We start from the raw sequence: 26,638 nt of genomic DNA, 5'->3' as shown, positions 1-26,638 counted from the left end.
GGCAGGGGGATCGGGAGCTCGAGAGCATCCTCTGTTATGGAACAAGTCTGAGGCCAGCCTGAGCTACATGCAACCCCATCTCAATAAAATCAAACAGCGCCAGTGAGAGGCTTCGGTGAGTCCTGGGTTTTGAGCCCAGGGACCTGAGTTCAATCCCTAGGATCCACGTAAAGGTGGAAGGCGAGAACTGACGTTAAGGTTGCCCTCTGACCTCCACACACAGGCTGTAGCACAGCTACCCACTGAAATGCACCGTGTATACATATACACAATAATAAATAAATATTCCATTATAAAATAATAGGTTTTTTTTTAATTACGCAAGTTGCTAGCACCCAAAAAATGCACCTTTTGTCTACCGCTAGGACATGATTTGTTGTTGCTGGTATGTGTATTTCTGTGTGTCTGTATGTATGGGTATGTGCACGCAGGTGCCCATGGAGACCAGAAGAGGATGTCAGATCCCCTGGGGCTGGAGTTATAGGCTGTTGGGAGACACCCAAATTGGGTGCTGGGAACCAAATTCCAGTTCTCTGCAAGAGCAGCAAGTGACCTTAGCCACTAAGCTATCTCTTCTGACTCTAGGATCTAATACCATACCCTACAGGAAAGTAACACACAAACCAAAAGCCAATGTGTGTGTGTGTGTGCACACGCGCGTGCGCGCATGTGCATGTGCATCTGTGTGTATCTATTTGTGTGCACATGCAACTGCACAGAGGTCAGAGGTTGATGTCAGATGTCTTCCTCAATTACTCTCCACTTTTTAAATTTTACTTATTTGTTTTATTTTTGAGTCAGGGCCTCTTGTCAAACCTGGAGTTCACCAATTTAGGTAAACTGGCTGGCCAGCAAGCCCCAGGTACGCCTAGCTTTTTTTTTTTTTTTTTTTTTTTTTAAAGATTTATTTATTTATTATGTATACAGTGTTCTGTTTGCATGTATCCCTGCAGGCCAGAAGAGGGATCCAGATCTCATTACAGATGGTTGGGAGCCACCATATGGGTGCTGGGAATTGAACTCAGGACCTCTGGAAGAACACTGGAAGAACAGGCAGTGTTCTTTACCTCTGAGCCATCTCTCTAGCCCGCTTTTTTTTTTTTTTTTTTTTTTTTTTTTTTTTTTTTTTTTAATGTGAGTTCTGGGGATCCGATTCTGGCTCTGCTGCTTACACAGCATTCACTTGACTGACCACGCCATCTCTTCATCAGCTCCTGTTAAAGGTGGTTGTCAAAGCCTCTTAGACCCTCGTGCCTCCTCGGGACACTTCACTAGATGACAGAGTTGCCCCCTGCCTCCGTCTGGCATTCTAAAATTTTCCACATCTATGCAGAGTGCTCCGACTTTCCAGTGCTGGATCAAACAGCCTGATACCTTTGGTTCAGCCAAAACCCTCTTCAGCTGCCCCCCACCCCCACCCCGGGGCCTTGGCTAGTTCGGGGCTGGCTCTGAGCACACTGTGACAGCTTGGGAGAGGTCGCCCCTCTCCCAGCTCCTGCATACGAGCGCCCGGCATCGTTTGCGAGGGTCGGGCCTGGAGATGGGTGTCGGGCCTTTCTCCCTCCCGAAACTGTGCTCACTGTGGGCCTCAGGAAAGGACATGTCAAGCAGAGGCAGGGCAGAACCACAGCTCTACGCTGTCACCAGCAGCAGGCTGAGACATTCTTTTCAGAGACCCGCAGTCAGACAAAACCGAGATCTTTGACTTCGGTGCATGTGGGATTTCAGTTCAAGCCAGTACGAAGCACCATTGGGATTTAACAAAATCAAAACAGAGGGCCAATGAGTTGACGATGTGGGTAAAAGAGCGTGCCTCCAAGACGGACAATGTGAGCTGGAGCCCCAGGACTCCCCATAGTAGAAATTGTCCTCTGACCTCCACATGCACACTACGGCATGTGCACACCCCACCATGCATGCTAGTGCACCCACACACACCTACCAGAAAGAAAAAGAATGGAAAGGAAATATTTTAAATTAGGGTCTGGTGAGAAGTGGCTCAGGAGGCAAAAGTGCCCACTTGATGCCAAACCTGACAACCTGAGTTCAATCCCCAGGACCCATGTAGAGGAAGGATAGAACCAACTCCTGAAAGTTGTCCTCTGATCTCCATCAGTGTGACACACACACACACACACACACACACACACACACACACACACTAAATAAAAATGTAATAAATAATTTAAGATTTAAAATTTAAAATAAAAAAACTTAAAATAGAAAGGTGTACAGGAAAAGAATAAAGCACACCTAAGAGCATGGTCATTGGCTTCAAAGAGTCACAGTTAATTAAAAGACAGTTTTAACCCACTTTAAGCACGGGGGTTGTGCTGGCTAGATTTATGTCAACTTGACACAGACTAGAACCATTTGAGAGGAAGGAATCCCAATAGAGAAAATGCCTCCATAAGATTGAGCTGTAGGTGGGTGGTGCCATCCCTGGGCTAGTGGTCCTGGGTCCTATAAGAAGCAGGTTGAGCAAGCCATGGGGAGCAAGCCAGTGAGCAGCACCCCTCCATGGCCTCTGCATCAGATCCTGCCTCCAGGTTCCTGCCCTGCTTGAGTTCCTGCCCTGACTTCCTCCAATAATGAATAGTGACATGAAAGTTTAAGCTAAATAAACCCTTTCTTCCTAATTCGCTTCTGGTCATGGTGTTTCATCACAGCAATAGTGACCCTAAGACAAGGGTTCCTCAAGGGGTGGCAGCAATTGTCTTAGCAGCAGGGCTGTGTAGCACTTGGGTCTCTCTCATTACATATCACAGAGTTGCTAAGAAAACGTCTTTGGTTTCTCTCAGCTTCTATTAGCCCAGGTTGGCCTCAAACTTGTTACATAGTTGAGGTTGTCCTCGAACCCTCGATTCTCTAACTCCCAAATGTCGGGATTATAGGAATGTGCCATCGGGCAGGCTGTTTATAATTTTGTTTCTTTTGTTTTGAGATGGGGTGACTGTGTAGCCCTGGGCTGTCCTGGAACTCCCTATGTAGACTAGGCTGGCCTCCAATTCATGGAATTCTACCCGCCTGTGCCTCTCAAGGAATCAAAAAGGCCTGTGCCACCAAGCCCTGACAGACTTTTCTTTTTAATAAGTGAAATCGTGAGTTGGTTCTGGAGGTGCCTTCGATGCGATTTTAATCTGATGAAGTAAAATCAGGTGTACGAGGGCTGCACATGGAGTTTAGAACATGTCCTTTTATTGAAAGGGGGAATTCCAGAGAGATTCCTATAAAATTGTACGTTTACAACCGTGAAAGAAAGCCCTTAAGCAAATGGTCTTAATTGTGTTGGAATTCTTGAGTCTCAGCTGATGAAAGGTTTCGATCAAAATCTGGGAGAAGGGGCTCTTTTGCCCTCAAGTCCATAGCTTCCCTATTTTGTTTTTGGTCTTGGATTTCTGATCCTTCTATCTCCACGTCCGAAGTCCTGGGATTGATTATAGGCGTGCATCCTATGCTGGATTTATGTGGTGCAGAAGATGGGCTTGGAGCGTGCTAGGCAAGCACTCTACCGCTTAAGCTATATAATACATTTCTATCTATTCTACCCTGCTTCGACCCAACTGACTCCCCACGCCCACCCTCACTCCAACCCCGGCATCCTCAGGGTCGGTCCTAGGTGTTTAACTCCAGTGGGTTGGACCAGAGAGGCTCGGGGAGGACTGTATAAGGAGGTGCCTTCTCCAAGGAAACCTGCTGGGCGGTCCCATCCGAGTTCACAGCCCTGCCATGGCGCTTCCAAGCAGAGCTGATAATGAATGAAAGGCAGAAAAGGAGGGGGAGAAAGGGGCGGGGTTAGAGGCGGGTTTTATGGTGGGCGTGGCAGTGCAGGCTCTGCAGCCCCAGCTGTGCTGCAGAGGGCGAAACTGCCGCCGTCAAGGGGCGTGGCTTCCGCCGAAGGGGAGGAGCCACACAAAGGCAGCTCCACACTTCAGCTCCACCCTTTCCGGGACTCGCAGGCCCCGCCGATCCCTTAGGGGGCGTGCCCTCCATTGAGGGGGCGTGGCTTCCTCTTAGGAGGGGCGGTGTGGAACAAGGACAACTCCGCCAATGCCGCAGCGGGCAGGCCCCTGGCTGGCCTGCAGAGGGCGTGGCTGCAGCTGAGACCACGTCGAGCTTACCGCTCCGGGGCGGGATGGTCGCTTGACGGGTGTGGGGGTTATCGGCGGCGAGGGGCGGAGCCGCGCAGTGACAGTTCCAACCCGCAGTGCCCGCAGGCCCCGGTCAGCCTGCGGAGGGCGGAGTTGCCTCTGAGGGGCGTGGCTATCCCGGGGGCGGAGCCGCGCAGGGGCAGTTCCAACCCGCAGTGCCCGCAGGCCCCTGGTCAGCCTGCGGAGGGCGGGGTTGCCTCTGAGGGGCGTGGCTATCCCGGGGGCGGAGCCGCGCAGGGGCAGTTCCAGCCGGCCGCGTCGCACGCGCTCCGCCCCTGCCGCAGCTCGCAGGCCCGCCCCGGCCCGCCCCTCCGCGCTCCTCAGGCGGCGGCAGCGCGGAGCCGGTGTCCCCAAGCCGGGCGTGGGAGTGCAGCGCGGCGGCATCGCCGAGCCCGGAGCGGAGCGCTCGGCTCCGGCCCCGCGCTCCCCGCCTCCCGCCTTCCCGGGCCGGCGGCGGGCGAGCTCGCGGGCCCGGCCCCAGCTCTCCGGTGCCCCGCCGGTTGCCGGCGGTCCCCGCCCCCCGCCGAGTGCATGAGGTTGACGCTACTTTGTTGCACCTGGAGGGAAGAACGTATGGGAGAGGAAGGTGCGCCGGGCTAGGGGTCGGGGGAGGGGAGCCGGGAGTATCTGAGGGGCCCGGGGAGCGGCAAGGCCGCGCCCCTGCCTCCTAGGGATGCGCCTGTCCTTCCGAAGCCCGCAGGCCATTCTCTGTCACCCTCCCACCCTCTTTCTCCCTTCCTTAGCCCCGGGATGAGCCGCTTTCTTGCGGATGGAGGAAGCCCCTCTTCTCATATCCCATCCCCTCTTCACCCATCTCCCAGGTTACTGTTCCTCCAGCACCTAACCTGCCTTAGACCCTAGTTCTCTGTCCCACCCTGGTCCTCGCTCTCCGGTGGGGTGGAGGGGGGGCACCCTTTGATCCAGCCTGACCCGGGAGAGCTAAACGACAGCAGCCTTGGATCTGAGACGCAGACTCGCGTTTGCGGGGCTCTCTGACCTTGAACCAGTCACTAACACCCAGGGCCTCAGTTTCCCCGTCTATGCAGTTCAGGACTAGGTGAATGGAGGGACTAGTCAAAAAAAAAATAAAAATAAAAAGTCACTGGAGAGCTGTACACACTGGATCCGGTGACAGAACACTGCAGAGGTTTACCGCCGCCGCCACTACCGTCATACCGTGACCTCCCGTTTTCCCTGCACCAACCCTGGTAGTCTAGTATTTAATCAGTCTTGGCTAGAGTCCTGGCGAGAGGCTAGAGTCCTGCCTCACTGAGAAGGCCCCGGGCTTAGAGCCACACTACAGCTGGGTTCAGAGGCCTCTTGAGATTCCCTCAGCCTGGATCAGAGTCTGGAATCTCCCCTAGGTTTCTTTCTCAAAGCCCCCACAGTCGGCTCATCTGGTCAAAGACAGGTTCTGACCTCTCCAGCCCTGTTCTACCCCCCACTCACACATGTCCCTGAAGCCCTGTTGGGGGCACAGGCCCACGGGCACTTACAACACACTGCTTTGGGTGCTTGGGTACTTGGAGGGGTGAAGGCGGTGGCCTCGGAGCCTGGCTGTGTGTCATCAGGAGAGGTCCCCTCTCTGGGGCTGAGGTTTCAGAGTCTGTAGAATGGGGAGGAACAGGCCCAGGCTATTTTGCAGGGCCCACCATCGCCAGGGGTACAAGGTCTGGGGATGACTAAGCATGTAGAGTGGCTGTGTGTTAAGGAATTGTCAGTGTCTGGCTTCGCAGCCCTGGCCCCTCGTCAAGGTTCAACAAGGGCTATCACCTTTGAGTTTCCTATCCTGCTACTTCTGACCTAAGATGGACCAGCCCAGCTCTGCCGGTCCTTGTCCCTTTCAATACTTGTTCCTGGGCAGGTGGGCAGAAGAGTCTGTCACAGGAGTGCCATCCTCCACCTTGTTTCTAAATTCTGTTTCCTTTTTCCCTGTTTCTACGTGTGTCTCGGAAGGGAGCATCTCTGTTCCCTCCTGGGTGTCCCAGATGGGTCCAGAGAGGCTTGGCGGCCTAGTGTCCAAGCAGAACTCTCAGACTCTCATCCTTTATCCTCTCGCTTGGCAGAGTGAGCACCCATCCTGTATCAAAGATTCAGTGTGTGAGCACTAAGTCTACCTGGGGTGAGCAGGGCAGGTTACACCTCCAGCAAACTACACTCTTAAGGCTGGCTCCTAGGCCAGGGGCAGTGGTGGCGCACGCCTTTAATCTCAGCACTTGGGAGGCAGAGGCAGGAGGATCTCTGTAAGTTCGAGGCCATCCTGGTGTACAGAGCGAGTTCCAGGACAGGCTTCAAAAGCTATACAGAGAAACCCTGTCTCGAAAAACCAAAAAAAAAAAAAAAAAAAAAAAAAAGAAAAGAAAAGAAAAAAAAAATGGCTCCTGACTTGGTTTCTATCCCAAGCAGGAAGCGAGTTGCCTGTATGTGCGAGCTGCGGCCAGAAGATCTATGACGGCCAGTACCTCCAGGCCCTGAACGCTGACTGGCATGCAGACTGCTTCAGGTAAGACGGGCTGGCCAAAGAGCGGGTGCCCTCAGCAAGGCCCGCCCGTGACCTGGATGTTTCTTTCTTCCAGTACTGTCCTTGCCTATTATCTCTAGTGGGACCCTGGCCTCAGTTTCCCTTTCTTAAAGAGCTTGTTTGTTCTGTGGTGTATACATTTGCTGTTGCTATATTGGCAGGACGGGGAGGGAGGGGCGACACACACACACACACACACACACACACACACACACACACACACGACACATGTGCATTTCAGGGCATGTGTGGAGGTCAGAGGACAAATTTTGAGAGTCAGTTCTCACCTTCCACCTTGTTAGGCTGGGTCTGGCGCTGTGCAGCTAATTCAGGCTAGCAGGTCAGAGAGCTTCCAGATGGTCCTCCTGTCGTCTCCTCCCATCTGGAAGCAGGAGGAGATTATTGATGCTTGCCACTGTATCTAGCTTTTTATATGGGTTCTGGGGATCAATGGAGTTGTCAGGCTTCCCCAGCAAGCACCTTTACCCACTCAACTGTCTCCCTAGACTCATTTTTTTTTTTTAAACAGGACCTTAGCTTGTTGTCCAGGCTGGCTTAGAACTCCTGGGCTCAAACAGTTCGCCTGCCTCAGCCTCCCCAGTATCTAGGACTACAGGTACATGCCACCATACCTCAGCTTGTCTAGTACTTTAGGTCCTGCTGAGGAGCTGAGGATGTTACCAGTTGGTAGAGTGCTTGCCTAGCATGCGTGAAGCCCTGGGTTTGATCTCAGCATGTGGTGACACATGCCTGTAAGCCCAGCACTCAGGAGATGGAAGCAGGAAGATTAGAAATCTAAGCTCCTCTTCAGCTGGATAGTGAGTTCAAGGCCAGCCTGGGCTACACCATGTTCAGGTGCAGTTGTGTGTATGTGTATGTTTGTGTGCATGCGTGTGTACAGGTGCACATACATGTATATGGGGGCCAGAGGTAGATAGCAGGTGGGTTCCTCTATGGCCCGCCACTGTATTTTTTGAGTCAGGGTCTCCCACTGAATCTGGAGTACAGTGATTTGCCTAGACTAGCTAACCAGTGAGATCTGGGAATCCTCCCATCTCCGCATGGCCCCCCCACCCACCCCCCACCCCCCCACCCCCGTGCTAGAATTACAGATGCACACTGATGTGTTCAGCTTCTTTTGTGGGTGCTGGGGATCTGGACTCAGGCAGACACTTCACCCGCTGAACCATCTCCCCAGCTCTCAGCCGGGATTCAGTCTGAGGCTGGTGGAATTCGCCATGAGGAACCCGTAGTAGAGAGGGCACAGGCAGAAGAGCGGGGCTAGGGGCAACATGCCGTAGCCTCCTGAGCTCTCCTGCTGCAGGGGATGGGAGAGGCACACCGGCTCTCAAGGGACCACTAGCCACTGTCCCAAGGCCATAACTGACTATACAGATGTGTCAGCCAATGAAAACAGCCCTGACCTCCAGCTGCACACGGCACATGGCTGCAGTCAAAGACTCCGTAAAGAAGTGGGCACCCAGAGGTGGCCCAGTGTCCCGCTAGGAGCATCCCAAGAAGCAAAGAGGAAAGACATTCAAGGCAACCTTGTGCTACATCCTAAGTTCAAGGCCAGCCTGAGCTACGTGAGACCCTGTCTCAAACAGAAAAAGTCTAAGGCGGCCTTTTGTAGCCCTCGGCAGGGCTCTGAGCACTTTGCACAGTTAGATACTAGTTGTATCTTCCAAAGAAAAATCGGAGTACAGAGCGGTTTGTGTTTCTGCCTGAAGTCACATGACCAGGAAGCACTAGGAATACACAGTGCCCACTCTGAGGCCAGAAGAAAGGCAGGCGACACATCCCGGGATTCAAAGCCTATGCTCAGAAGAAGGTCTCTCGAGGAGGCCCACAAGGGGATCCTGACACACAAAAGGATCAGGGAGACGAGGCTGTGGGGACCATTGGTGGTGGAAAAAGGTGGGTCAAGGGATACAGTTAGGAGACCCAAGTTGAGACTGAGTTAGGTGTGGGCATTGAATGCCAGGATGAGGCCCTTCTGAAGACAATGGGGAGGCAACAGACAGCTGGGGAGCATGCTGTTTGTTGAAGATTGTCATCCCCGTAGGCAGATGGTGCATCTTGGCAGGATGAGACCATCATAGTAGTTCAGGGGTCTGACTCATAAGCCTGACTTAGGATAGTGACTGAGAGGGAGGATCTCTGATATGGAAGGGCTGATATGGGACTAGGGAGTCAACTCAGCTGCTTAAGCATTTGCCCGAGGACCTGAGTTCGATCCCCAGAACCTCCAGATGAAAGGGTGTCCGTCTGTAATCCCAGCACTGGGGAGGTGGTGGTGCGTGACAAAACTTTTCCTGGGGAGATGCAACACGCATGTCTACTCACCACAGATAGGGAACCCGTGACAAACCAAATGCGGATACCACCTAAGTCCAACTTGGTGAACCAGTGAGTCTATTGGAGTTCCTTATAGGAAGATATGGCTGAAGGGTTACTTACAGGAGCAGAAATGACTCAAGACAGCTGCATCACCCGAGCCCAGCATGGGTGACAGCTCTCGAAGCTGGGGACCTGGCGCACACTGCCCAGCCTGCAGCAGCTCATCAGGTGGGAGAGTGACCTTTCCAGGTGTCATTGTTGGTCTTACACCTCTTTCCTGGCAGCTTGGCTGGTTTCTGCTTCTTCTTCTGCTGGTGTGGTCTCAGAATCCACTTGCAGCTTGAGTATGCTCTTCTGAGAAGGACTCTCGGCTTTTATTACTTACTGAGGGAGATTGGGTGTGGTGGGTAGTGAATCTGGTCAGTTTCATGGACTTCTTGAAGCTATTTTGAATTGTTTACCGTCTTGCTTAAGGTGGAGACAAAGCCTTGGGGCCCACTGGTCTGCCAGCCAGCCTGATCAGCCATACCCATGTGTGTGTGTGTGTGTGTGTGTGTGTGTGTGTGTGTGTGTGTTGTGTGTGTATGCATGCACATGACTTAGTGTGCGTGTGGATAACTTGTTATCAGAGGTTATCTGTGGGAATCAGTTCTCTCTTCCCACCATGCTTTTGGTACTCAGACTCAGACTAGTCAGGCTTAGCGGCCCCTGCCTCTATCCCCTGAACCATCTTGCCAGCCCTCCACCTTACTTTTTTTTTTTTTTTAAGATTTATTTATTTATTATGTACACAGAGGAGGGCACCAGATCTCATTACAGATGGTTGTAAGCTACCATGTGGATGCTGGAAATTGAACTCAGGACCTCTGGAAGAGCAGTCAGTGTTCTTAACCTGTGTGCCATCTCTCCAGCCCTCCACCTTACTTTTAGAGATAGGTTCTCTCTCTGAACCTAGAGCTTGCCATTGCAGCTAGATTGACTAGCCAGTGAACCCCCAAGGTCCTGCCTGTGTCCACCCATCCACACTGGAGCTACAGATGTACACCATTGTTCCCAGCTTTACATGAGTGCTGGGGATTTGAACTCGGGTCCTCATACTTGCAAGGCAGGCATTTTACCCACTGAGCCATCTCTCCAGATCTCAAGCATTCTTTAGTAGTAATCCAACCCGTACCATAACCATCCAGGGTATGATATTTGCCCATTCTCATGTGAGAAATAGGGATTCGGCCACAGCAGCTACTTCTGTGAAGGTTTTCAAGCTCATCATGGCATCTGACTGTCTCTTGCACATTATGTGTCTCTGCAGAGTTCAGTGGGCTCTTCTAAGGGTGCCAGTGAGCAGCAGGTCTGCACTGGGGAGAGGGTGTCTGTTGTCAACAGAGTTGGGGGGCAGGTTAGTTATGCCTGTTGCTTTGGTTGCATTAAATTTGCAGTGGGGCCAAAAGGAATCAAGAAATCTTTTTTTTTTTTATTTTTGGTTTTTCGAGACAGGGTTTCTCTGTGTAGCTTTGCACCTTTCCTGGAACTCACTCTGGAGACCAGGCTGGCCTCGAACTCACAGTGATCCGCCTGGCTCTGCCTCCCGAGTGCTGGGATTAAAGGCGTGCGCCACCACTGCCCGGCTGGAATCAAGAAATCTTTAGGGGACCCTGTGACTGGCAGGGAAGGAAGGAATGAGAGAGCCCCAAGTGGCTTTAGATGCCCTACTCCATACCACCAAGAGAGGGGTGAGACCCAGCTGGGGGCATAGGGAGAAAGCACGTTCAGCTGTCTCTGAAGTGGACACAAGGGCCCCACGGGGAGGAAGGGCCCACAAGCAGTGTGACCCCAGCTTCCATATCATAGGCAGGGCCCTGATCCTTCCTCACCTACAACCAGAGCCCAGCTCGATACCTGCCTATATCAGCCTAGATCCTCCCGTCCCTGCTTCCTCGCCTACAGTCGAAGTCTAGATCCTTACTCCACGCCTTCCTGCCTCTGGTCCCAGCCTGGCATTTAGCATCGGACCCTGGATCGCTGTCCCTGCCTCCCCATATCGTGGTCCAATGATGTATGCTTACTCACCATAGCTGGGTAAAACTGACGGTGTCCTGCGCTGTGACAGTCAGGAAAACACCTCAGAGAAAGATCACAGCTAGCCTGACTCTCCCCGGGACACCTGAGGCCCCATTTCCAGTGACACAAACCTCAGTGACTGACATTGAAACCTCTGTTCCGCTCGCCTTCATTAAAGCTGCTGTAGCAGGAGGGCTGTGTGACAAGACCGGACAGCCCACTTCTCAGACACGAGGTAGGGAGGCGGCTTCCTGAGTTATCACACCCGCTGCCTTCCTTGCCTTTCTTTCTGCATGCCCTTCCAAGTGGAAATCCCGGGGGTCCTGAGTCAGCTGCTCCCAAGCACCTGTCCTACGCAGGCCCCTCAGGACAACCTGCACGTCAAGTGCTGGGTGTTGAAGCAGTTTGACTGATAAGGAAAGTGGCGCAGAGGTCACTGACGTGCCCAAGGACTCCCATGTGGCCGGACTGCAGATCCTGCACTATGTCCTCCACGTACTCACGTACTCACGTACTCACGACTCTGTCCTGCCCCTCCCAGACACAGGCTCCTGCCTTCCAGCAGGAGAGCCAGAGGAGAGACCAGGGCAGCGTCAGAGGCCAGAGACAGCATTCCAAGGAGGTGACACCTCTCTGCAGAGTAGGGGGAAGCGAGGGAGGAACTCAGCATGTCCACAGGCCCTGAGGTGGGATGTGATGCATACAGCTGGGCATGAGCCAGCATCCTGCAGCACTGACGCACAGTGGGGCTGCTGGAGACTCACCCAGCCTTGTGTTTTGTTCTGTTTTTTCCCCTGGTGCTGGGGACCAAACCCAGAGCCTTGGGCTTGCTAGGCAAGCCCTCTGCTAAATCTCCAACCCTAATGTTTATGTAAAGTAGGTGGGGGCATCTGGGGCCATCCATCAGTGATAGATCCATCCTTACCTAGCATGCTCACTCCTCAGGACTGAGGGGGAAAGTGTTTTTGTTTACAACAAAGCAAGATTTGTTTTAATTTGGGAGGGAGGGAGGGACTGAACCCAGGGCCTCATGAGTACCAGGCAAAAGCCCTACTGCTATACTGTGTCCCAGCCTTCCAGCTGCATCGATGTGTGTCTTAGAGCAGTGATTCTCAACCCGTGGGTCGCAACCCCATTTGGTGGTCACATATCAGATAGCCTGCACATCAGGTATTTACATTATGATTCATAACAGTAGCAAAATGAAATAGCAACAAAAATAATTTTATGGTTGGGGGCCACCACATGAGGAACTGTATTAAAGGGTCACAGCATTAGGAAGGTTGAGAACCACTGGTCTAGGGGGAACTGGAGGAATCTTGCAGAAGGTTCCCTGGCTGTGCGTCTTCTCTGAGTCCTCAGATCTGAGCTCTGAGTACCACTGCACTGTCTCTGCCCTTGACCTGGAGGAAATCCCAGGCTGGTGTTCCAGGGAAGACCTTAGATGCTGTGACAGATGCTCTGCTGAGCCAGGACACATGCTATCTGAAGATGCTCTCTGTAGACAGTACAGGGCATAAGAGCATTAGCACTGGGGTCTATCATTACCCAGGGCCCTGTCTATGCCCTGCCGCCGCACTTCCTGTTGGCTCTGCCTCCCAGAAGATTAGAGACAGGCCAGTGGTCCAGACTTCGGGGACCCAGCTGCTGCTTCTGTATGCTGTGCCGGCAGGGTCCTTTTCCCAAAAGCCTTCTGTGCACAATTCCTAGAGACGTTGTAGCCTGGGTGATCTCCCTGGAGGCTGGGTGGGGTAGCCCTGAGCGAGGAATCGTGAATGAGCCGTGGGCTGGTCGTGTAGCCTCAGCCAGGAGAAAGCTCTCATTCAAGGAACCTCCCGTGTAAGGAGGCTGAGCTAACCATGGGAAGCTGGCCTCTGTTCCCTTGGGGACAGCACCGGAAGAGGCAGCTACTCTGGTGCTTGCCATGTCCCTAGAGAGGCCCAAGCCCTCAGTGTCTTTGTTCAGGAGGAGGCCAAGGAGCACGCAGGATACCTTTCTCCAGATTCAGCGGGCTAGGAGAGTAGTGCAGTTAGACCTTAGAACCTTCTCTGCCTCCCTAATTGGTGTCAACGCCTACATCCCCTCTTCCTGTCTGTAGTCAGAGCCCTTCCCACCTTCTTTGCTGGGGGAGCGGGGAACAGAGCCTAGTTCCCTCCTTCCCAACCTTTTTTCTTAGAGTCAGAGCCTAGGTCCCTTCTCCCTGCCTCTTTCCTGGGGTCACAGCCATTCCTCCTCACTTCTCTGCCTGTAGTCCTAACCTCGATCCCCCCTTTTCCGACTCCCTACCTATGATCAGGGCCTAGATCCTTCCCTGCCTACCCCTCTGCCTACAGTCCGAGTGGAGACCCCTCCTTGCTGACCTCTGCCTGATTAGAGCTAGATCTCCCCCTCTCTCCCTCCACCGAAGCCCAAGCAGAAAGCAGTTTGGCTGCTTCCTGTCACAGACCAAGAAAGAGGCCTTCCTCACCACCCTGCTGTCTCCTCCCCTGTGGTGTGGCCACACAGGCCCTACCTCCTGCAGCCTCCAATCCTGAGTCCCTGCGGCAGGATGGGGAAGCTCTGGCCAGGCCACCCATGGGCTCCCACAGGCCTCCAGAGCCCCCTGCAGTAGTAGCAGAGGATGCTGCCAGCCTCGGCCCTGAGAAGAGTCCGCTGCCTCCGTGGGGCTAAGTAAGTGGAAAGCCCCTTCCCCACCTGTCCTGGGTCCCTGGCTTAAAGAGGCTGGGGTTGGAGGTGGAGGGGACTAAAGAACAGTCCCATCTTGGGGATGGCTGTGGGGCAGAACTGAAACTCTGTTCAGGTCTGCCGGCTATGGAGGAAACAGGCCATGGCTGAGCTTTTGGACCATCTGGTACCTGGCCTCCCAGCTGCTTACAGTTTGTCCCTGGTGTCCTGGAATGAGGAGGGAGGAACTTCATGCCTGCCACTGTGACACCTAGACCAGCCTCCCTTGCCCCAGAGCCCCACGCCTGTTCTCTCCCCCAGGGTCCTCTCCTCTCCTGCCCCAGCCTGGCTCTGCTAGAAAAAGCCAGGGGACCGTCTCTTTAGGAGTTCTACCTGGCTGGCCCTGGGCCAGCTCTAGGCCCTGTCTGCTACCTGATGTACCTACCTCTCTTGACATGGAGGGCTCTTTTTGAGATAGGATCTCATCTATCCCAGGCTAACCTCAAATTGGCCAGGTAGCCCAGAATGACCTCAACCTCCTGATCCTCCTGCCTCCGCCTCCCAAGTCCTGGGATTGCAGGCCTGCACCACCACCTCCACTGTTACATGGTGCTGGGGATGGAACCCGGGGCTTTCTGATTGCGAAGTGAGCACTCTACTGACTGAGCCACATGCCCAGTCCATCTCAAAATGCTTTGTGGAGAACCGAGCTGGTAGCTCTTCCTCCTCCCTCCTCGGCTCCTGTCGGGATGCAGGATGCAGGATGCAGGCTGAGGCCTAAGGGGCTGGACAGGTCAGAAGCTCCTTTGTGCCTTCCGTCAGCAAAGGTCTTTGAAGCCCAGGGCCAGCCACCACACCACTGTATGCGCCCACATCCTGAGCCCAAGTGAAGCCTTAGCCGATGATCTAAACAGAGACATAGGCCAAGCATGGTGGAACACACCTGTCATCCCAGCATTGGAGAGGTAGAGGCAGAAGGATGGGGAACTCCGGGTCAGGCTGGGGATGGAGCTCAGTCAGTAGAGTGTTTGCCTGACTTTCCATGAATCCTTGGCTTCCATCTCCAGCACGGGTAGACTGAGCTTGAAGGCACTTGCCTGTAATCCCAGCACTCATGTGGTAGAAGTGGGATCAGGTGTTCGAGGTCATCCTCTTCTATCTACATAGTGAGTTCAAAGCCAGCCTGTGCTATATGAGACCCTCTCTCAATAGAGGGTGAAGGTGGTGTGGGGGGGCGGGTCATACAGACTATGGAGAGGAACCTAAGTGCTGAGGGTGCTGGGGAGGTAGGCTGAGCCTCTCCTGAGAGTCTGTTTGCAGGGGCTGTCTGTAGTGCTGCTGCTGTGTGGCAATGGGGGCTGAGAGGCTTGGAGGAAATAGTGACCTGGTAGGGGGTATGCCGAGCGAGCAGAGCTTGTGAGCAAGCCGTGGTCAAGTTGCTCTGCGGCTGCTGAGAGGATGTCTGTGATGAATGAGTGGGTGGAGGAGGAGTCGGGAGTTTCCTTCTAGATGAACTTAAGAGCTTTCTCTCCCAGGGTGGGATGTAGCAGCTCCTGAGCCCACACCCACAGGGAGAGCGGGCACGCAGAGGCCCTGCTTCCTGCAGCGTGACACTGGGGAGTGATGGGCAGACCCCTGTGACACTCCTGTGACCCAGGCGTGGGACAGGAAGCAAGCCACTGATAGGGTAGGACTGGGAGTCTTCCTGAAAGGATAGGATCCCTGCTGCCTCTTCACACTTTGGGGTCCTTTCCATGGCGTCTTCTGTTAGGTTTAAAGACCCCACGTTGGGTATGCTGGGGCCCCGCATTCGAGCCTCCTCCCACTGCCCCAGTCTCCCAGCAGTGCACGGCCCCTCCCCTCTTCCAGTCTGCCTTGGACTGTTGCCAAGAGAGTTGGGACAGTAGGCATGACGTCATGATGCCTGCCCTGCACCCAGCCTCTCCTCCTCTGCTCTCTGACTCCCCCAGGGACACCTCATCAGGCCCCTTTCCTGAGAACATCCCCACCCTCTTACAACTGAGTTCTGACATTTTGTGCTTCCCCGCCTGAGCCCCTCCCTGCAGGCCAGGCACCCAGACAATGTGAAACAAGCTGGGCTCTTCTTAAAGGAACAGTGTCCCACCAGCTAGTGTACAGATCTCCTCCTTGTCCCGTTCTCAGTTCCAGACTAATGTTGGGGGAAGGGAGTGAACAGTCTCACCCACCTATTCTCTCCTGCATTGGTCCCCAGCACAGCCCAGCTCCTCCAGGCCCCATGTGACTGACTCATAAGCAGAGCCCGCTGCATGGTCTGCCTGTCCTCTGCTCAGGTGTGCATTCTGGCCCAGGCATATCTCGGCACATAGAACCCTACAGTCAGCTCTCCAGATCCCCACAGGCTCACAGGAGAGTCCCAGTCCCACCAAGATGCTTGACCAGGAGAAACCAGGCACCTAGTTTACTGGCAAAGATACCCCCCCACCCCCCGTCTGCCTCTCAGCCCCAACCCCAGCCTCCCTGGTTGTCTTCTTAGGCTAAGATGGACTGCTAGCTTTGATGACCCTGGGCTGGTTCCTGAGGGAGGATGGGTTCATAGATTTAATGGTAAGAACTGAGCTGATCCCTGGGCATTCTCGTGAAGGCTTTGGGAAGCTTCAGCATCCTGCATCCTTGCTGGCAGAATCCTGTCTCTGCATCCTGAGCCCAGTACCTACCTTATACCTTAATGAGACAGAGCAGCCTGTGCTCATGGGTGAGAACATGGGCAAGTTGCTTTCACAATTCATCTCCCTTTGAGGATTCGGTTTGGTTTGGTTTTTATTTTCCTTTTTGTTTTGAGCTGGTATTTTCCCAGTGCCCTGACTGGCCTGCAGGCTGGTCTTGGATGCCCATAGATCCACCTGCTTCTGCCTCCCACATGCAGGAAGGGGCTGACATTCAGGTCTCCCAGCTCTAAAGGATCATAGACCCCTGCCCTGCTGGAGCAGAGTGGAGGAGAAAGCCCACAGGTCCGTTAGCTTCACGGCCTGTGGTCTGCTCCACGCTCTCCATGTTCCCGGCCTCTGTTCCTCCAATCCACCTGGCTGGTGACCAAGAACAAGTCACCTTCCTTCTGAGCCCTCTTCTTTGCATGACAGGAGCCGGGCAGGATTTAGAAGCTGCTCTCACCTCTGGGCTCGCAGGTGAGCCAGATCCTGCAGCCATCTAGGCAGAACTAAAATAGATGATTGACAGGCTGAAAAGCTATAGAGGAAGCCGGGCACGGTGACACCCTTAATCCCAGTGCTAAGGAGGAAGAAGCAAGCAGGTCTCTGTGAGTTCAAGGCACTCTTCATCTACATAGAAAGTCTTAGGACAGCCAGGGCTAGAGAGAGACCCTGTCTCCAAAAGCCAAAAAGTGAAAAGCTGTACAGGATGAAGCAGCTGGATGACTCAGCTGTTAAAGAGGTTTGTCCCACAAGCCTGAGGAGCTGAGTTCAAGCCCCAGAACTTACGTAAGAGTCCAAGGAAAGAACTGATTCCTCGGAGTCCTCCTATGGCCTCTGCATATACACTGAGGCTCATACCCACATATACGCTTAAAATAGTTGGGGCAAGTAGGGTCTTACCATGTAATGCTGGCTGTCCTGGGACAGGCTGTGTAGACCAGACTGGCTTCAAACTCAGAGATCCATCTGTCTCTGCCTCCAAGTAGTGAGATCAAAGGTGTGTACAACTGTGCCCAGCCGTTAGTAATAATTAAAAAAAAAACAATGTACTGGTCTAATTCTATCCCTTGTCTCCCAGTCTAAGCTCTGGATTGCAATATAGGCTACTTGTGTTCACAGGTACAGCTTTTTCAAATTGTAGTTTTCTTATTTTCTTTTACTTTTTAAATTTTCTAAAATTAATTAATTAAATTGGAGAAAGGTCTGGAACGCATCATGTACCCCAGGCTAGCCTCAAACTCACATTCCTTTCCTTTATCTTTTTCAGTGTTTATTTTATTTTATGTGTATGAGTGTTTTGCTCACATATATGTGTGTTCCTGGTACCCACAAAGGCCGGGAGAGGATGTCAGACCCCCTGGAACTGGTGTTAGAGATGGTTGTGAGCCGCCATCTGAGTGCTAGCAATTGAACCCAGGTCCTCTGGAAGAGCAGTGCTCTTAACTGCTGAGCCATCTCTCCAGCCCCACCTTTTACTTTCAAGACAGTATTTCATGTTCCATGCTGGCCTGGAACTCACTCTAGGGTATGTAACCAACCGTGACCTTGAACTCCTAATCTTCCTGACACTGTGTCTTGAGTGCTGCGGTGACAGATAAGTACAATAGCCCAATATAATTCTCTGTGTGTGTGTGTGTGTGTGTGTGTGTGTGTGTGAGAGAGAGAGAGAGAGAGAGAGAGAGAGAGAGATGTGGTCTCACCGTGTAGCCCATGCTAACTGTAATTCAAAATCCCACCTCAGCCTCCCAACTGCTGAAGTTACAGACCTGCCTGTGCCTCCACACCTAGCTGCCTTTCTCTAGTTTTTTCTTTCTTTCTTTCTTTTTCATTTGTTTAATTTTTTTTTTTTTTTTTTTTTTTTTTTTTTTTTTTTTTTTTTTTTTTTTTTTTTTTTTGAGACAGGGTTTCTTTGTAGCTTGCGCTTTTCTGGAACTCACTTTACCAGCTGCCTCGAACTCACAGAATCCGCCTGCTCTCCTCCCGAGTGCTGGATTAAGGCGTGCGCCACCACCGCCGGCCTAATTTTTTTTTTTTTGAGACAAGACTTTATGTATGGCCGGGCGGTGGTGGCGCACGCCTTTAATCCCAGCACTCGGGAGGCAGAGGCAGGCAGATCTCTGTGAGTTCGAGGCCAGCCTGGGCTACCTAGTGAGTTCCAGGAAAAGGCGCAAAGCTACACAGAGAAACCCTGTCTCGAAAAACCAAAAAAAAAAAAAAAAAAAAAAGACTTTGTGTATGCTAGGCAAACTCTCCACCAACAGAAATACATGCCCCAGCCCCTAATTTATTTTAATTTTTAAAAGCAAAATCCAAAGCGAAATACCTGTATATGGGGACTAGAGAGATGGCTCCAGGGTCAAGAATACTTGCTGCTTTTGCGGAGCAGAAGTATATTATATTCCAGCAGGTATCTGGTGTCCTCTCCTGGTCTCCTCAGGCGCAGTACACACAAGATCAACTAAACAGGCACACACCCATGAGTAAAAAGAGGTTTAAAAAATAATAAAAAAAAAAATTAGAGCTGGGCAGAGTGCGTGTGGCCATCCTCAGCTCCGCCCCTCTCTACCCAGGTGTTGTGAGTGTAGCGCCTCCCTTTCACACCAATACTATGAGAAGGATGGACAGCTCTTCTGCAAGAAGGACTACTGGGCCCGCTATGGCGAGTCTTGCCACGGGTGCTCCGAACACATCACCAAAGGGCTGGTCATGGTGAGCCACCTTCCCCTACCTGCCTGCCTCTTGAGAAACATGTGCAATATCTCCCTGCCATCATCCCCTGTGCGTTCTGAGACCATAACTTCATCTGTTCAGATCTTTCAGTCCTCTGTCTGTCCAGCAGACTCTGTCCAGGCTGCCCTGCAGGCACCACTAAGCTGTGTTGTGTCCCCTTCTCCCCCTCCCCCCACACCTACAGGTGGCCGGGGAGCTGAAGTACCACCCCGAGTGCTTCATCTGCCTCACCTGTGGAACCTTCATCGGCGATGGGGACACCTACACACTGGTGGAGCACTCTAAGCTGTACTGGTGAGTACCGGGGGCTTCTTCGAGCCTAGGAGCCTACACCTGTCCCCAGGGCTGCCCATACTCAAGCTTTTATTTCCACGTTGGTAAAATAGGAGAGGGCAGGTACTATAGCTCCCTGCTACCATGTAGAAATGGCAAAAATTGCAGCACCTGGCAACTAATGAAAGAGGATTGTAGTTCTAGGCCAGTCTGGGCAACTTAGTGAGACCCAGTCTCAAAAAGTAAAAAGACAGCTGGGGTGTGGCTCAGTGGTAGAGCCCCTGCCTAGAATCCCCCAGTGAGGGGCTGGGGTGTGGCTCAGTGGTAGACCACCTGCCTAGAATCCCCCAATGAGGGGCTGGGGTGTGGTTCAGTGGTAGAGCCCCTGCCTAGAGTCCCCCAGTGAGGGCCTGGGGTGTGGCTCAGTGGTAGACCACCTGCCTAGAATCCCCCAGTGAGGGGCTGGGGTGTGGCTCAGTGGTAGAGCCCCTGCCTAGAGTCCCCCAGTGAGGGGCTGGGGTGTGGCTCAGTGGTAGAGCACCTGCCTAGAATCCCCCAGTGAGGGGCTGGGGTGTGACTCAGTGGTAGAGCCCCTGCCTAGGATCCCCCAGTGAGGGGCTGGGGTGTGACTCAGTGGTAGAGCCCCTGCCTAGGATCCCCCAGTGAGGGGCTGGGGTGTGACTCAGTGGTAGAGCCCCTGCCTAGGATCCCCCAGTGAGGGGCTGGGGTGTGGTCAGTGGTAGAGCATCTGCCTAGGATCCCCCAGTGAGGGGCTGGGGTGTGGTCAGTGGTAGAGCATCTGCCTAGGATCCCCCAGTGAGGGGCTGGGGTGTGACTCAGTGGTAGAGCCCCTGCCTAGGATCCCCCAGTGAGGGCTTCAGTATTATATGTAAGGCTCTAGATTCAGCTCTCAGTACTACAAAAAAGAAAAAGAAAACAACAGAAACCAGAGTACCCCACCACCAGCTCTCTTCCCTCTGCCTCTGTAGTATGGTTCTGGCTCTAGCCACAGAGCTGGCACAGACCCTACCAGCATCAGATACCATCACCAGCAGGTCTGTTCCTGCTCCAGACACCAGCTGCACACTCAGGCACCCCCAGGGCCCTCACATACTTAAAGCAACTGACTTCCAATCCAGTGACCCCAAGTTTGATAATTTGCTGAATGACTCACAGAGCTCCAGATGGTGCTGTGCTTTGGATCACAGTTGCATTGCGAAGGACACAGCTCGGAAGCCACCAAGTGAGGAGGCCTCCCATCTCTCCCCCACCTCATCTTATGTTTACTAACCAGGATGCCACACTGAGGTCCAGCATTTCATTGAGGTTTCCTTATAAGTCATCTGGCCACATGATTAAACTCTGTCTCTAGCCTGCTCCTGGGGAACCAGGCTGGCTAGAAGCCCCAACCCTTCACTCATGGTCGGTCTTTGTGGGACCAGCCCTGATCTGACTCATCTCATTTGCATAGACTCAAGCATTCTCCAAGGGGCTCATAAATAACAAAGATCCCCTGTTCCAAGGACTTCAAGTCTTTCTCCCCAAAGCCAGGGACAAAAAAACAGACAAATTCTCTGTTATGAAACACCAACAAGGCTGGATTTGAGAACAACAGGACCTGATCCCAAATGGGTTTTTAATGACTTCCTCCCAATGAGATGTATCCCCAAGGGCCTCGCCTTATCTTGGCCATCTGACAACATCACAGAACAGACAGCCTGAATGGGGCCAGCGAGATGGCTCAGTGTGTAAAGGTGCTTGCTGCCAAGCCTAATGACCTGAATCCTATCCCCAGGACCCACATGATGAAAGGAGAGAGCTGACAGTTCCTGCAAACTGTCCTTTAGCACCCCCCCATACACACACACACATACACACACACACACACAGAGAGTTTGGCACACATATACTTGAGCAAACACACACCTAAATATATGTAATTTTGAAAAAATAATTTTTTTTAACTGTAATAACTGAGACCCAGAGCTGGGAGGGCTGAGACAACTGGGTATACCCAGTCCTACCCTGAGTCCCACCACTTTGCTGGGGGAGAGGGTGTGGGGAGAGTGAGAAGCCTGATGCGGAGAAACATGACTGACTTCTCCCTGATTCTCTTTTCTTCCCCACCTTCGGATCCGCTCTGCCGACGACCTTCATAGCGGCCACTGCTATTACCAGACTGTAGTAACGCCAGTCATCGAACAGATCCTGCCTGACTCGCCCGGCTCCCACCTGCCCCACACAGTGACCCTAGTGTCCATCCCAGCCTCCGCTCATGGCAAACGAGGCCTGTCTGTCTCCATTGACCCCCCTCATGGCCCACCAGGCTGTGGCACGGAACACTCGCATACCGTCCGAGTCCAAGGGTGAGCGAGTGGGCATCCACACTGGCTGAGGCTCTGTTGTAGCAGCCTGGTCGTATTAGTTAGCTTTCTGTTGCTATAACAAAATGCCCGACACACACAACCTAAGATTGATCTTAGCTCACCATTCCAGAGGGTTCAGTCCACAGCCATTGAGTGTGTTTATTCTGGCCCAGAACACCCAGGTACTGGAAACATGCGGACCTGAGATCAGTCCCCCAGAACCCACTTTACAAAAACCAGGGGCTGTCAAGATGCTTGCTGTCAAGCCTGACCGCATGAGTTCAGTTCCTGGCTCCCACATGGTAGAAAGAAAGAACCAGCTCCTGCAAGCTGTCCTCTGACTTACACACACACACACACACACACACACACACACACACACACACACACACACTAAAGAAACAAATAGAAAACTGGGCTGGGCGGTGGTAGCACACGCCTTTAATCCCAGCACTTGGGAGGCAGAGCCAGGCAGATCTCTGTGAGTTCCAGGCCAGCCTGGTCTACAGAGTGAGATCCAGGACAGGCACCAAAACTACACAGAGAAACCCTGTCTCGAGGAAAAGAAAAGAAAAAAAGGTAAAACTGGGGCTGGAGAGGTGGCTCAGCACTTAAGAGGACTGGCTCCTCTTGCAGAGAACCAGGGTTTGGTTCCCAGCGCCCACCTGGTGGCTCATAACCATCTGTAACTGCACCTCCAGAGGATCCGACACCCTTGTGGCTACCAGGTGGTGTATAGACATATATGCAGGCAAAACACGCATGTGAAATCTTTTCAGTTTTGTTAAAGGTGACAACCAAAAGTCAGTGTGCTGCGATTTTCACCTAAGGTGGAATCGTTTCCCTCCTCACCATGTCTGGTCATCTTGGCTTTTAGTTTTCTATTGGCACTGAAGGGCACCGGTGGGAGGGAAACCAGGCTAACCACCGGTTTATCCCCAGGGTGGACCCTGGCTGCATGAGCCCAGATGTGAAGAATTCCATCCACGTTGGAGACCGCATCTTGGAAATCAATGGCACGCCCATCCGGAATGTGCCGCTGGACGAGGTAGGACCCCAGGGACCCAAGGCCAGGGCAGATGGAGTAACGGAGGGAGAGTCTTCACACCTAAGCCCTTCCGCCCCTCAGAAGACTCACCTGCCCACTCACCTGTCCCCAGATCGACCTGCTGATCCAGGAGACCAGCCGCCTGCTCCAGCTGACCCTTGAGCACGACCCCCATGACTTACTGGGCCACGGGCCGGGGTCGGAGCCCAGCCCCCTGCCCTCCCCAGTGCACGCTCCCAGCGGCCAGGCAGGCAGCTCTGCCCGGCAGAAACCTGTCTTGTAAGTCAACCTTTACTGCTGCAGACATTATTCTGGTGCTCTTTCATCCCTTCAGCTCCACCAGCATTGTGGTCTAGGGATTGTAAAAGATGGGAGGATAGTAGGAAAGAGGACACAGTGGACAGCGCCCCCACTGGAAGTTAGACTCTGTCCCCGGCACACCCACATCTTCTGTTTTTCCACTCTAATTTTTTTTTTTTTGCATTGATTAATTCTTACTTTGTGGGGGAGGGGCACAGAGATGGGGAGTGAGAATGCCGCAGCACCCGTGTGGAAGTCAGAGGACATCTTGCAGGAATCAGTCAGGGCTCCTGCCCCGTGTCCAGGGGATCGAACTCAGGTTGTCAAGCTTGGTGTGGCAAGTGCCTTTACCCACTGAGCCGTCTTGCAAGCCCTCTGTCTAATTCTAAAGTGTTTAAAAGGAAAGGCGGTTTTCGGCACACTTTTCTGTAGGCACATTAACAGGGAGGGATCAGTGAGGAGCAAGCGGTCGTAGATAAAACACACTTCAGGCTGGCGGTGGTGGCCCACACCTTTAATCCCAGCACTCAGGAGGCAGAGGCAGGAGGATTACTCAGTTCCAGGACAGCCAGGGCTACACAGAGGAAATCCTGTCTCAAAAAAAATATATATATTTTAAGGCTGGGCAGTAGGCAGAGTGCTCACCTAGCACAAAGCCATGGGTTTGTTCCATCCCCAGCACCACATGAGCCCAGCATGGCGGCACATCCCGTAATCCCATCACTCAGGAGGTAGAAGAAGGAAGATCAGAAGTTCAAGGTCATCCTTGGCTTCCTAGTGAGTTGGAGGCCAGCCTGGACTACATGAGACCCTATTAAAAATAAATGAACAAAAAAAAACCATATTTTATCACTTTGATGTGCCAACTCTTGAATTTTTAAAAAATAGTTGCATTAATATAAATAGAATTCATACAAATTCCATTCCTGTCACTGGCTTGGTAGCAATGTACATACTGTGCCATCATTATAAATACGTGGCCCATTGTTCTTATCTATCAGCTTCTTGTGCATTTTTGCTGTTCTTTCTGGGCATCCAATGAGATGGTGCTGATAGATGGCTCCATAGGTAGGAGCGCTTGGCAGGTAAGCATGAGGACCTCAGTTCAGATCCCAGCAGCACTGTGTAAAAAGCCACACACCTGTAACCCCACACCCTGTCTCAAAAGTACAGCCTGGAGAGACAGATCAGCAGTTACGAGCTAAGAGTGTGCTAGGTAGTAGGGTGCACACCTTTAATCGCAGCACTCAGGGCAAAGGCAGAGGCAGGTGGACCTCTGAGTCCCAGGCCAGCCTGGTCTACAGAGTGAGACTCTGTCTTGGGGGTGAGGGGAGCTTAAGAATGTGTACATTATTGCAAAGGACTAGAGTTTGGTTCTCAGCACCCACTTTGGGTGGCTCACCTCTACCAGTTCCAAGGGGTCTGATGTCTTTTTCTGGCCTCCACAAGCATGGTGCTCACATGCACAAACCTACACATAGATAAAAATGCATATAGATAATTAAAAATAATAAATCTTAAAAATAGGTGAAAAGTGATTAAGGAAAATACCTGATATCAACATACAACCTCCACATGCTCATGCTCAAATATACGTGCACACTCACATGAATGCATACATACAGCACACACACACAAAAAAATACCATGAGAAACTATAATGTACTACAATGGTTTCTAGCTTTTACTTTCTCTCTTTCTCTCTAGTTTGTTTGCTTGTTGGATGATTTTTAGTTTGTTTATGTGTTTTATTTTATGCATAGCCCAGGCTGGCTTTGAACTTGTGATCTTCCTGCCTCCGCCTCTTAAGTACTGAGAATTGCAAGTATGTTTGACCATAGCCAGCTGATTTCTAGTTTTCTTCGGTTTTTTGTTTGTTTGTTTGTTTGTTTTTTAATTAGTGCTTTAATAATGAAGGCTCACTCGAAGCTTTGGAGAAAGTAGGACGCAGACTAGCATCTTAAGTTCATGGGCAGCTTGTGATTGACTTGGGATAATGAGGGCTTTGGGGGTGACAGGGCATCAGCTATGCCAGGAGGCTTTGGACCTTTTTCCATGCCTAGAGGTCTCCTCTGAAGGGTTGTCGCCGCACAATGGCATGTTTCACAAAGATTACTATGGCCCAAGGTAAGGACGGAATTTGATGTGGGATGTCCAAGTCAGGGTTGGCTAATCGTCTCCTGCAGTGATCCAGGCAGCAGGAATCCTCTTTCCTCGAACCTGAAGAGGCAGGAGGAGGGACAGAGAAAAGGAATCAGAGGCAGCCTGTTACTTGCCTCACGCTGGGTCATCTCCAGGACTCTTGGAGAAGCCTTTTGAGGGGCTGCCTTCTGGAATGACAGCCCTCATTCTAAGAGGTTGTATTGCCAAAGGCATGTCCTCCCTCACCTCTGTTTGTCCAGACCCGTGTACACACAGTACAATGGGCATATCAGGCAGGGTATGAGCCCGGGCCACCAAGCAGAGGAGGCCATCAACACCATCTAACAGGCAGACAACTTTGTCGCTACCCCAAGACACTGGGCTGTCCTACCCACTCCCAGGATGGGGTGAGCATCGACTGGTTTATATGGTGCTTTTTGCAAGGAGTCAGGGGCAGTGTCTCAGCTGGGTGCCACCTCCCCATGGCGCTGGGCCCCCATGTGCCTTTCCCAGGAGGAGCTGCAGTATTGACACGTCCCCGGGTGCCAGCTCACCAGCCTCCCACCGCAAGGACCTGGGTCGCTCCGAATCCCTCCGAGTGGTCTGCCGACCACACCGCATCTTCCGGCCATCTGACCTCATCCATGGGGAGGTGTTGGGCAAGGGCTGTTTTGGCCAGGCCATCAAGGTATGCAAATGGGGAAGGACAGGCTGGGTGACGTCTCTGACCACCTCTTCCCTCACACTGCCCCCTGGGAATCCAACATGGGACATCTAGATTCTATGTTCTCTGCCCAGTGTTACCCTCTCCTATTCCTGGATTTCCCTGAGCTAGTAAGAGGGAGGAGATTTTACATGGGTAGACTCAGAACTTTGTGGTTTGGTTTTAGAGACAAAGTCTCATGTAACTCAAGCTGGCTTTGAACTCACTAAGTAGCTGGGGATGGCCTTGAACTCCTGATCTTCTGTCTTCCACCTCCCAAGTACTGGGGTCACTCATGCACTAGCATGCCTAGTTTTACTTTCGTATCAGATCAAGGTCTCTCTAAGTTTCCCAGGCTTGCCTCAGACTCACTAGATAGCCCAGGCTGGCCTTGGACATGAGATCCTCCTGCCTCAGCCTCCCAAGTGGCTAGGGTTACAGGCATCTGTCACTGTGTCCCACGTGGTCCTGAGTTTTGTGCCTCCATATCCCCACCGTAGGTGACACACCGAGAAACAGGCGAGGTGATGGTGATGAAGGAGCTCATCCGCTTTGACGAGGAGACCCAGAGGACATTCCTCAAGGAGGTCAGTGGAGAGGGACGGTCGCGTGCCTCACGTGTCCACTCCTCACCCCAATGAGAAGGGGTTGA

General features: G+C 52.5%; 1 protein-coding gene and 1 long non-coding RNA gene across 4 annotated transcripts in view; one reads left to right on the top strand and one right to left on the bottom strand.

Moving 5' to 3' along the window:
* Nucleotides 1-3,176: 3,176 nt before the first annotated feature.
* On the bottom strand, nucleotides 3,177-7,158 carry LOC119086519. The gene is made up of 3 exons (XR_005089818.1): nucleotides 6,960-7,158; nucleotides 5,648-5,757; nucleotides 3,177-4,229 (listed from the first exon to the last, which is right to left on the bottom strand). It is a non-coding gene; the product is annotated as an uncharacterized LOC119086519 (long non-coding RNA).
* Limk1 (LIM domain kinase 1) overlaps nucleotides 4,487-26,638 on the top strand; it is a 31,797-nt gene continuing 9,645 nt past the window's right edge. Inside the window, exons 1-9 of one of the 3 annotated variants that reach the window (XM_028870104.2) lie at nucleotides 4,487-4,737; nucleotides 6,558-6,654; nucleotides 18,995-19,133; nucleotides 19,339-19,448; nucleotides 21,587-21,793; nucleotides 22,736-22,841; nucleotides 22,954-23,120; nucleotides 25,797-25,971; nucleotides 26,487-26,573. In XM_028870104.2, coding sequence (XP_028725937.1) covers nucleotides 4,683-4,737; nucleotides 6,558-6,654; nucleotides 18,995-19,133; nucleotides 19,339-19,448; nucleotides 21,587-21,793; nucleotides 22,736-22,841; nucleotides 22,954-23,120; nucleotides 25,797-25,971; nucleotides 26,487-26,573 — 1,143 coding nt within the window. In that variant the 5' untranslated portion in view covers nucleotides 4,487-4,682. Of the gene's footprint in view, nucleotides 4,738-6,557; nucleotides 6,655-13,596; nucleotides 13,741-18,994; nucleotides 19,134-19,338; nucleotides 19,449-21,586; nucleotides 21,794-22,735; nucleotides 22,842-22,953; nucleotides 23,121-25,796; nucleotides 25,972-26,486; nucleotides 26,574-26,638 lie in introns of those variants that run through there. The other 2 variants (XM_028870103.2, XM_037198301.1) reach the window with 2 other exon arrangements.

This window comes from Peromyscus leucopus, chromosome 23, assembly GCF_004664715.2.
Source record: "Peromyscus leucopus breed LL Stock chromosome 23, UCI_PerLeu_2.1, whole genome shotgun sequence".
NCBI lineage: Eukaryota > Metazoa > Chordata > Mammalia > Rodentia > Cricetidae > Peromyscus > Peromyscus leucopus.
This window is presented reverse-complemented; position numbering and strand designations above follow the sequence as displayed.